This window comes from Zonotrichia albicollis, chromosome 4 (assembly GCF_047830755.1).
Source record: "Zonotrichia albicollis isolate bZonAlb1 chromosome 4, bZonAlb1.hap1, whole genome shotgun sequence".
NCBI classification, from domain to species: domain Eukaryota; kingdom Metazoa; phylum Chordata; class Aves; order Passeriformes; family Passerellidae; genus Zonotrichia; species Zonotrichia albicollis.
The window spans coordinates 55,933,614-55,945,830 of NC_133822.1; the positions used below are offsets into that span (position 1 = coordinate 55,933,614).

At 38.9% G+C, this 12,217-nt stretch overlaps 1 protein-coding gene across 1 annotated transcript in view; it reads right to left on the reverse strand.

Annotated features, from left to right (window-relative positions):
- The window catches only part of CNTN1 (contactin 1), a 205,934-nt gene that overhangs the window by 31,629 nt on the left and 162,088 nt on the right, over positions 1 to 12,217 (reverse strand). The window contains exons 15-16 of the mRNA XM_005480521.4: positions 4,635 to 4,755; positions 1,376 to 1,534 (exon numbers count right to left, since the gene is read on the reverse strand). Of these exons, the coding sequence (XP_005480578.2) occupies positions 1,376 to 1,534; positions 4,635 to 4,755 (280 nt within the window). The remainder of the gene's footprint in view (positions 1 to 1,375; positions 1,535 to 4,634; positions 4,756 to 12,217) is intronic.

The following is a 12,217-nucleotide window of genomic DNA, read 5'->3' on the forward strand; positions in this document are numbered from 1 at the left end:
AAAAGTAGTTTCAAGTCTGCTCTGAGTCAGACAGAATAAAGATCTGAAACCAACACTTATGTTAGCTCTTATACCTCCATTTCCAGTTCCAATAATGCACAGCACAAACAAAACAGTACCAGTTGCCACCTGAAATTCTTCACATTTCCTTGTTTTCATTAATTGAAAAGTACAGAATGAATAAGAAATAAAACTAACTTATCCTGAGAAAAAGTGGAGCTAAGTCTAAAAGGATCCTCCCTCCTGCATGTATTTTTACTGAACCAAATAATCAGTTATTAGAACAGCTCCAATTTCTACATTTTTTTTAACGTTCAAAGAAATCTATTCTAAAGAAGCCATTAAACAAGATATAAGAGATAAGAATGGGCTGGGGAACCTTCTGGGTTTTTCCAAGCTCTTTGACATAAAAAATATCAGTCCTGGCTGATGGAGGCAATCATAACCAAGTGAACTTCATATACTACATAGTCTGAAAGAAAAATATGATCTGAGGCAGAAGACTATATCTAACGTTTTACTCTAAAAAATGTAAGGGATTTTCAGTTCAATATGTCAGTCTGTTTCTTATATGTCTGTAGTTTCAAGTGAAAACTTAAATGGAAGACAATCACTGGAACTATTATTATTCTTAGTATTTAGAAATGCTGAGTATGTGATATCTTAATTCCACAGGAAAGCACTTCAGTTGTAATTTATAAGGATGGGATAATGAAACACATTGATAGGAAAATTCTGTATAGCTTGTGACAATGCTATCCTTCATAAAGCATTCAGAGATACTAGTAGCCTAAAAAATATTAAAATTTATGCTTTTATGTTAAATCCTACAAAAAATTTACATTAGCATGTCCTGTGCTCAGGTAGGTTCCTCTTTAACTGCAATTTTGTGGCACAATGATGACATCCAGTGGTTAGAAGGATAATCTTAGCCATGTTTTCTCTAGGGGTGCCAGTTTTAATGCAATTGGAACTTAGTCTGCTCCCAGGAAAAAGCAGACAATTTTACCCAGCTTTCTCCATAAAAATTACAAAAACGATGACATCCACTTTTCATCCCAATGAACTTATAAATAAATTTTTATGATTCCAGCAGTTGACGTTGAATGTTTCAGGCAACAAGGAAAGAGCCAAAAAAACAAGCAGCAACTCTGGCTGGCTCTTTTCTGTATTTCTCCATATTCAGTTCAGGACTTCAAAATGCTGGGAACAGAATTTCCCAGCAAATGCTGTTGACCAGACACTGACACTGATGGAGCAGACATCAACAGCATCCCTGGTTTCCTTCTACTGTGATTACTTTTCAATTAGTCAAACTTTCTAACAATTATACTTTAAAACTTACTATCTTTATTTCTTCTGGCATTACTCTTACCTGTTTTGGCATCTTTCCACTCTTCAGATAAAAAGGTTTTTGATTGGATAGTGTATTTAGAAATAGGACTATGATTGTCTGTTCCACGACTCCAGGTAAGTGCTACAGAAGTGTCTCTGATTTCTTCTATTCTTATACCTCCAGGGGGGCCGGGAGGACCTGGAAAAACAAAAAACAGTACAATTCCCAAATTAAATGTGCTGAAAGTATTAAATTTCATCAACTTTTAATACTCTAGGGAATGATTCAGAGGAAAGCTCCTCTTGCATTTTATTACTACCAAATAAAACTTCCATGATTCTTGCCTCATCAATATTGAGATAATTTTAAGTGAAAAGATGATACTTGAAAATGTTGCTGCTCTTTTTACCAAATAAAACTGAACTCAGGAAGAAATTCAAAAAAATTTCCTTCTCAAATTCCACCTAATGCTGACCTTATTGGGGGCCCACCTTTAATCTACACTTCTGCTTGTGCCACTTGGGCCCTGGCAGCAAGTTATGTGGAAAACCCTGTGACTTATTTTGGAGAAAAACCATACTGCAGAAGAGATTTCTATAGATCTCTTCCCATTTTTCTTGGTCTTCATATTACCCCAGTGTGGTAAACCCCTCATCATGTTCCAAGCTCCTACAAAATTCTGGTTTTGTTATTGTGCTTCTGTTTTGTATGATACACAGTTATCTGATGCATATTAACTGTTGTGTAAAAACAGATACAATGCATTAGGACTACTGAAATGTATTTTCTGCTTCAACATTCAGAGATAATAAAATGCCAACATGATTCAGATAATTATCCAACAACCTGATTGAACATATCCCAGAGAATATTAAAAACCCCAAGAGTACCATAATATATTTCTCTGCACTATTAACAGAGAAACCACAGAGAATCAAAACAAAACAAAAAAGAATGGAAGGAGATTTCTACATCAGATCTAAACACACAGTGTGCCAAATATATTTTCAGCTCCTCTTGAGCTCTTTATTTTCTCCATACAGCTGAGTCAAAGGACTCAAATGAAACCAACTGAAACAAGAGCATGTACTAGCATATGTTGCTGTTCCTTGGTTTCAATGAATATGTCCTTCAAGCAAGCAATTTCATTCCTTGGATCTCCTTTCAATGTAAGGGGTAAATACCTCACTGAACGTGGAAATGGCTTCTTACTCTTCACAAGGGATGCAGGAAGTAGAAATTGTTGTTAAGAGTTGATTTTTAAGATGAGGGTTGTTGGTTAACTCTCCATCCTGACAACATGCATATTTCCTACCCCAGCTCTAAGGACACACACATGTAAGGTTTGGTGATAGACGCATTCTCCTGCAAGACTGTTCACTTCAGAAGCCCTCAGGCGGAAGCTATGGAAAGGTTCATCAGTCCCAACAACCTTCCTACCTTCTTCAAAAGACACCTCTCACAGCTTCTGCCCTCCCCATCAGCTTCTGAAAATGGCATGTCTCAGGAAACACCAAGGGCCATAGGAAAAGGAAAAGGCTCCATAGGAAAGCTGATACTGGACCCAAACTAACCCCAAGGTTGGTAGTTGCTTTGGCAATGGGGCACAGTTCCACTGGGTGCAAATATAGTGGGCAGAGCCAGGTGCTGATAAGGTGGTACCAGGGACAGTGAACTGGGTGCATCCAGGTGACAAACTCCAAGCAGTCCAGCCAAGAGGGAGCTACCCACAGCACAGGCCTGAAGCACATCCAGGAGGCATTCCACATTCCAGAGCTGGAAGCAGGCACTGTAACACTGCCCAACACATGGCCACTGAGGTCTCTAGGTGCACAGAGGGGCCGCACAGTCTTCAGTGGGCTAACATCACCAGCAATTTGAACAAGATCACATAGAACAATCCATATGAACTGTTAAATTGTTTTGTGACCAGACAAAACATCTTCATGTGCCTGCAGTGACAGTGGCCTATCCTTTACTGCCCCACTAATGAGATGCTCTGGAACATAGCTCTTTTCATTCCCTGTTGTTGCCTCTTCCTTACCAATGCAGTGAAACTACAATCCCAATTTGTCATATTTCGTAAGATATTTACTCTTGGCCTGCTAAGATGCTAAGTCTTACACTCACAAAAATGGCAGCTGTAAGCAGAACTGTGTTCACTGCATTAGAATCTGAATTTTGAGAACAAAATGAATGCTAATTTCTTCTATAAAATAGTCTCTGAGAAACTCTAATTACTGGGTTGGAAGGGGAATCAGAAACTTGATAAAGCACTTTGCCTTTTAATTTTTAAAAGGAATTGCTTACATAATACTTTGGCTTAAGAACACATTTTTACTTTTAAGAACTCTTACTTTGCAGATCTATTCTGTAGTTTATCACTCACCATATTTGCTTTGACATTTTATCCAAATCTGATGATATTTCATGGGCTCTTAATACCCAGCAAAAAATTAAATGCAGAAATATTCAAGTGCACAACAGCCTGAGATAACAGAAGCTCAGAACCATGACACTAGCTATACTTCAGCTGCTACACAGCTCTGTGATGTGACTTGAATGTGGGGCAAAACACAGCAGCAAGGCAACTGAATGTACAAGTTACATCAGTTCTGATTTTCAGCAAAACAGAGCATTAGCACTTCAGAATGTGTTATGCCCACAGGCATAAAAGAAAGCAAAATGCCCAAAGGACCTTAACTCATGCTATTAAAACTTCACATCGTAACAGATCTTGTAGGGTGCATACTGTATGAGCAAGAACAGCATTTTGGGAATGCAGTAATGCTTAACAGACATGACTCAGAGAAAAACTGAGAGATAAACTTAACCTCAGATGTCTTGGTTTCTGTAATTTGAAAACTCAGAATCCTTTTAATGTAGGCCTAGTATTATACACAATAATTTAATCCATACAGCTTTGAGAAGTGACTTTGAAATGTATCCAGGAGATACATTGAAATGATCCTTGAAATCTATTTTTAATAATGATTTAATAATGAACACCAAATTAAACTATCTAAATATTGCCTTCACATAAGGAAAAAACCCATAATCAAAAAATCTTTACTTCTTTTCAGGAGAACACATGTTTAGTTAGACCTCTAAATGTCTGCAACCAAATCAGCACCCTGAGTAGACTTTTAAGACATTGCCTGTTTATGGACTTCTCCTTTTAATTTCTGCCATCTGTTGATCAGAAATCACATACCCTAAACAATCAGAAACACCCTTATCTTTGTGTTTTGTCTAGGTGAAAACCAGCCACATTTCTGTATTACCTGGAGAGGCTTACCTCTTACCACAAGGTCAGCTGAAGCGGAGGAGTTGTCCACAATTGTCTGAGCAGTGCACATGTACCTCCCTGCATGCCGCAGCTGGACGTTTTTAATCAGCAGCTCACCATTGGATTTAATCTGTCACAAAAACAACACTTAGTGAAACTGGTAAACATCCCTGGGCAGCTATGTGATACCTGTCTACATATTCCTCCAAACCGACTTACAGGGTTTGCTATTTCTAAAGAGTAATTGCTTACTTAGAGGATGGATCACCCTCAAACATAGATCTGATTTATAGGACAGCTGTTGAAAGTGTCCTGTGTTTCCTGAGGAGCTACAGCTCTTTACTAGACATGAAAAAACTAGACACTTTAGTAAATGATTATTAACAAATCAACATTTCCCTCTTACTTTTTGAACTCCATATCTGAAAACTAAATTTAGTCAAGAATTTCTTCAAAACCCACAGTTATACAATTTTTCTGCACCATTACTTGCTTTTTCTTTAAACACACTGGCAGGATAGAATGTCATGGAGTCCTGTTAACAGAGCAGGATGCTGTCTGGCTCCTCCTTTTTAATCCTATAGCAGTACCTGAGCTTTTATCTCGGAGAGGCTACAAGCACAGCCTAAGCAAAGGTGCACCAAGAGCTGCCCTGTACTCCCCTCTGCCCTCCCTTGCTGCTGAGGCCCCTGTCAGGCTGGAGATGCTCTTCCCTGGCTCAACTCTCACTGCTCCTTGGCAAACAGCAGGATGCCAGGGAAGAAATTTACCTTTTAAAAAGGCTCATACACTGATCATCCCAGGCCCTAATCCTTCCTTAACACTCTTCACCAATGCCAAACTATTGGGAAATACTCAGCCATGTTTTCAGATGGCTATGAGGGCCACTGGCTACCTTTGGCTGTGCAGAGAGGCAAACAGAATATAGTATTTTTATCCTATGACACTTCTGAGTGACCAGATGTGCACCTGTAAACAACGAGTGGAACAGAGATTATGTGCACCACAGCTATTTCTTAATGAAAAACACGTTTTATGTGAAGACTTTAAGCGTTAAAAATAACTCACTTGAAATATTTTGCTTATCCATCCTGCCTTTTATTCCAGAAAAAGATTACTAGGCTAAATCAATGGGTTATACATGTGCTAGTCTTAAAGAGATTTCTCTAAAAACCCAAATGTTCTCACCAAAATATATCTGAACTTTCATGGGAGTAGAAGTTCAACCAAAATATTAATACATGAATTTATACCACACTATATCAACAGGGGCAACATTCAGATTTCCTAATTCACTGAAAATTGTTCAAAAATATAACTGAAACACCCTCCCTGCAAAAAAAAAAAAAAAAAAAAAAAACCCAAACATTGAGATAACTCACTGCAATCCACAGATCTTTACATGCAGGAATAAAAACAATTCAGATGCAAAATAGTACATATGAAAAAGAAACTGCAAAGATATTTAGGTGTAAGAACTAGTGCTTTCATCATCAGAGATGCTGGGTAACAAAAAAGACCTTTGAGACAATCTTGAATAGTATGGCCTGTGTGTCTGCTTTTAAACATTCAGAAGAAATGGAATAAAGCTAATACCATCCAGTTTATGTTTCCTGATTGAGAAGGATGGGGGGAGAAAGCAAGGTTAAATCTTTTCCAAATGCTCTGAAACTAGAATGAGAGCTTATAGTCTATATTTAGGAGAGATTAAAATACACAGATAACACTACCCTTTTCCTTTCCAGACTCCAGTGAGGATTTTGGTTGCCAGCTTCAATTTCTGCTGGCATAAAATTTCAGCACAAACTGAAATGTTAGCATCAATTTTTTTAGGTCCAGCATAAGAATTCACATATTTAAGAAATTACTTTGGTAAATAAATAATTGAATAAAAGAAGAATCAAGCACACATGAAAGAGAGTGCTTGACTCTAGCTAGCAATACGTCAGCTGATTGCCTTACAGGGTCAGCAAGAAAGACAGGTTACACTGTGCCTTCTCTTATTGAATTATACAAGTGCTGCTAGCAAGGATCAAACAGATCTGCTGGATCAGTGAACAATCCAGTATTCCTGATACATTCCAGATAATTTCTCTCTTAGCTATTATTAAACTATTTCCATGTGGATATATATATATATATTCACACTTTTCACTCAAGGCTAATATGGTTTTTAACTTGATTTTTCAAAGTGCATGGATCCTACAGAGATGAGGAGAATCTGGGACAGTGTCATTTCTGTGCTCATGCCTCTTCAGTTTATTCATGAGAACTCCAGTAAGACTGCTGTGGCAAAGAGCATCCTTTGAAAATCTGCTGGAGTTACTGCATAAGTGAACACTGTCTGGCTGAACACCTGACTAATCACATGTGAGCCCTACAGTGGGCTGAGCAATTCTGGCAACAGCTTCCAGGGAGAAAAAGCAGTCAGAGTGTCAGTAGCTCTATGGGGGAAAAAAGAATGCAGCTACCTGATCCTCTGTCCTCTAAAAATTACAACAAAGAAGCTGTAAAAAATCAAACTCTTTGATTTTTCAGTTTCTGATTTTCATTTGGTTGTTGGTTTTTTGGGGTGCGCTGGGAGGTTTTTTTGGGGGGTTTTTTTTGGGGTTTTTTTTTTTTTAATTCTGATCTTATTGGTTTTGGTTTTAATAAAAAAGACAAACAGTTCCCTATTTGGTCGCTGTGTATTGGTTCATTAACACTAAATGTCATCCTAGAAAGAACCACAGTGATTCTCTAATAATTACTTTCATTTTTATCTGCAAATAAACGTAAGCAAATGCTGGGCAAAGCAATAAGGTTTAGAAACAGGTTATGAGAATTCTCATCATCATATTATAACTTCAATAGCAAATGCTTGCAAATTCTTACTGAGGCTAGTACTTATTTCTATGTTAGTACTTTAATTAAAGTAATTTATTGTATTTAATAATGATGTGCCCATATACTTGCCCAAACAATAATTTCCCTTATGGAAACTTGGTCTTAAAACCTAAATAATGAAAAACAGATTGAAAAATGTAACATAATTTTAAAAATCATCAAAAAATCATAGATACAGTGTTGTATCTTGTTGTTTCAGAAGCTCTCCTGGAGCAAGCCTTCATGCAGTTGGTAATGAAGCTTTCCATACCTCAGAAGAAGCCGAAGTTCTTGGTGGTAAGAGAAGAGCTTACCAAGCAAATTAAGAGCACAGGCATCAGCGAATTCTGTCCACAAATTAGATATGAATGTACTGTATGTTTTCATCCCAAAACCTCAGCTTGGCTACGCTTAAAAATGCCTTCCTTAACTCAGAGAAGACTGAATCACAGACTGGAAATAGTGATAGCAATACTCAGGGATATTCCAAGGGTATCTGTGGTTCACCACTCAGTATTTACCAAGTTTCAAGCAAATACTTGCACTGTACAAGCCCTGTATTTATGATTTAATACTGATGTCAAAAATAGCATTTTATGACCTATTTCTGAGAGACACTGGGTTTTTTTGACCATTACCTTTACCAGGGCACTAAATTGCCAAAAGCCATCAGAACTTGCCCCTGTACAATTAAATACCATTTACAGGAATCAAGTGTTTTGACTGAAAACAGTGTCTTATCCACTTTTGTTGGGCCTCCAGAGACAATAAAGGAACTTCAATAAAGGAACAATATAAGACTTCCAAGCCCAAGAAATAAGAAAGTTAACTTGGCAGAAATAGAAGAACCTGGTAAGCAGAGTGGTTTTTTAAATTCAGGTACTAAAATTAGACATCTGAGCTTCAGCATTGTTTAATACACAGTAGATGTAAAATGGTAAGAGAATCAATAAGAAGTAATCCAGAAGAGATGGGATTCTTGGTGATGAGATCAGTTTGTCCAAGCTAGAAATAATGTTAAATACCTTTTTCTACTACGTGTACCCAGAATTATTAACTCTAAATGAGCTCACATGAATTGGTTTGATCCTGCCAGTAAAGAATTAGTTGAGTGGTTGCTAAAACCAGAACAGATAATCCAACAGCTGTTGAGGTAAGTTAATCTAAATGTGACTAAAGATGTTTTCATGCTATTGACATCAGAGACATAGAGACAACACCCCCAGTGCAACACCACTGTCTTAATCCTATTCACCTGAGACCTTCTTTTGCTGTATAAGCCACAGTTATAGATAAATAAAAAAACTCAGCAGGATAATGATGACAGACAGTCATTCCCACTAAAGAATCTTTTCCTTCAGTGAGCTATATTTATATGTAGAGGATATACAATGTTAATTCTACACTTGAGATGTGGACCGGGAATTATTTCCAACAAATGTATTATTATTCTTCTCCATTCAGCATACCACTGAAAATTCCTGAGGACATTGTGCTTTGTACCAGCATCCCTTTGGTAATGGGGCTTGTTATATCACTTACAACAGCAGAAAAAGCCTAGGTACTTGCTCACTTATGCTCATGGCTCACAGCTTTATGGCTGATGACAAAAATTCACAATACACTGCAAACTACATTTCTCTTAGTAGTGTTCACAGCTGGTTTTCTTACCTTCTGCCATATAACTACAGATGGTACATGAATTTTGGTAGCCTCATCAGTCTCACAAGCACAGTCAAGTGCTTTTGCAGAGTATTTTTTAATTCTAGCAGAGAGGTTGGCAGATCTTCTAAACTAATTACAATTCTTTGTGCTGTAAGTAGAACACGTTTCCTCAAAGGCTTCTGCCAGAGCAAACTGCTTGTTGGCTTCACCCTCAGCATTATATCTTCTGCTTTCCTTCCCCTCCTTGCTCCTAACCACTGACTCCATCCATCACATTCCATGCTCACTAAGTTGTTATTATTAGGCCATTGCCTCTAAATACTCCTCCAAACCTACCCAAAATTAGGTAGCTTTGGGAGTAATACTTAGAGTCACTTTTAGCTCACTCATGTCTAAAGCACCGCCCTAATGCATCAAGACACAGAAAACAGCTGCATTGAGACAGTACCTTGAGAGTCCTGGAATTCTCTTCCATAAAAACCCAGTAAGCAGTTGATTTGGTTGGTCATGCTCCATCAACAATCACCTGCCACCTTAATACATTCAAAAACTGTACTAAATGAGCTCACTACAACTCCGGCTTTGTTCTAGCCCATAAATAACCTCTTCTTCCTAATCAGCGCGTAACTGAGCTTTCCTATTTTGATTTCAACAACCAGGTGACCTCTTCATTAGGTGAGGGAAAGGCTGTGGATGTTTTCTGATGGACTCTAGGAAAGCCTTTGACACCATTTGCCACAGCATTATCCTGGAGAAATTGGTTTCCTATGGCTTGGATGGGTGGATTGTTGCGGGGAAAGAAAATGGTCTGGATGGCCAGGCCCAGAGCGTGGTGGTGAGTGGAGTTATATCCAGCTGGCATCTGGGCATCAGTGGGGTACTCCAGGGCTCAGTACTGAGGCCAGTCCTGTTTAATATCTTTACTGACAATCTGAATGAGGGGATCAAGAGCATGCTCAGTGAGTTAGGCAGTGGTATTGATCTGGTGGAGGGCAAGCAAGGCTCTGCAGAGGGATCTGGACAGGCTGGATCAATGAGCCAAGGCCAATCGTATGAGGTCAAGGCCAGGTGCAGGTCCTATACTTGGGTCACAACCCCAGGCAGTGCCACAGGATGTGGGAAGAGTGGAAGCAAAGTGGCCTGGTGGAAAAGGACCTGGAGGTGCTGGTTGATAGCAGCTGATCATAAGTGTGCTCAGGTGGCCAAGAAGGCCAATGGCATCCTGGCCTATATCTGAAAAAGTGTTGCCAGCAGGAAAAGGGCAGTGATTGTCACTCTGCACTTGACACTGCTGAGGAGCCACTTCAAGTACTGTGTTCAGTTTTGGGTCCCTCACAGCAAGAAAGACATCAGGGTGCTGCAGCAGGTCCAGAGAGGGGCAGTGAGGCTGGTGAAGGCGCTGGAGCACAGGTGTGACGAGGAGCAGCTGAAGGAACTGGGGGCGTTCAGCCTGGAGCAGAGGTTGAGGTGGGACCTTATCACTCTTCACCCAAAGTAGTGAGGTGGGGTTGGTCTCTTCTCTCAAATAACAAGGGAAAAATTTCTCCATGGAAAAGGCTGTCAGGTGTTGGAACAGGTCAGCCTGGGAAGTGTCTGAATTATCAAACCCTGGAGGCATTTAGACCTGTAGGTGTGGCACTTAGAGACACAGTTTAGAGGTGGACTTCACAGTGCTGGGTTAACAGTCAGACTTGGTTTTCTTAAAGATCTTTTCATCCTAAACTGTTCTATGATTCTCTAATTCTTCAGTTCTTTTGAACTTTCTATTAATTTCTTGGTCTACACCTGGAGCAAGGCTAAACACTCTGCAAGGAGGATTACCAGGGAAAGCAATGAAGAAAACTGGAAATTAAAATCCTTGTATATTTTCTGCTGCAGGTAACAGTAGAATCATAGAATCATAGAATAGTTTGGGTTGGAATACAGATTTCTACAATAAAACTAACTGTCTCCATAGCAATCTGTTGAAGCAGGAGCATGCAGTAGAATAACTTTGTCTATCCATGTCAGCCAACAAACTGCAACTTAAAATAACGTACAAAAAACAGGCAGCTGTAAATCTTTTCTAATACGACTTTTATATTTCAGCCTGTTCTTTGTTGTTTATAAACTCATCAGTTTTGGAGAAGAAACAAACAAAGTGTTTTGGCAAACACTGTCTCCAGTCTAGAATTCATCTCACCACTTTCAGAAATCTGAAGTGGGAATTTTGGTATCTGGACCAATCACCTTTAAAAATTAAATAAAGAAACAGGCTCTTCCATTTGTGTTGCACTCATTTAAGTGTGAAAAGTACCTGCCTGGCAGTGTATATCCAGAATATTATGTGTCATTCTAGAACACTGTAAAGCTTTTTGTACTTCAAAGAGAGATAAAGTAAGAGGAATAATATTTGCATAAGGAAAACGCAAGCTTTTCAGTATTCAGAGAAGTCTACACTACTGCAGGTTAAGCACAAGATAGCTGCAGGGACAGAGGTGGTTATGCACGCACACCTTGGATTCAGAAGCTACTTCAAAGCTGAATAGAGCCTGAGCTGTGGGTCCTGCAAGTTCTATGCTGAATGTCTTTGTCTGCCTTTGCGCCATGTCCCTGCACCTATGAACACTGGAAAGAACACTGCAAACTGAGAATTCACACTTCAGAGTCAGTGCGGACTCAGCAGGTTTTGCTTCCTGCTCTATAGCACTTATGACACTGAGGTGTGTCAGCCTCAGCTTGAGAAATGCCCTTTTATATGAGAAAATGTGAGGAGATAGCAAGTCAGTTGTCTCTATGACTAAATTCATCCCCTGGCTTTACTGTATCTATCACCACTTACTCTTTTTTGAATACTTAAAGAAGAAAGCTTTTTGCAAGAATGTCAACTTCCTGAACTCTTGTACAGCAATTCAATTTAACGTATTAAAGATAAAATGGTGATAAAACTATCAGGGTTTCAGGTTCACTGCTATCAATTAAGACAACTAATAATTAAGGTAGCAAACAGAAATACTGATGATATGGGAAGCTGTTTAAAATGCATTTGTGTCATTATGTCATTAAGACAACTACAGCCTAAA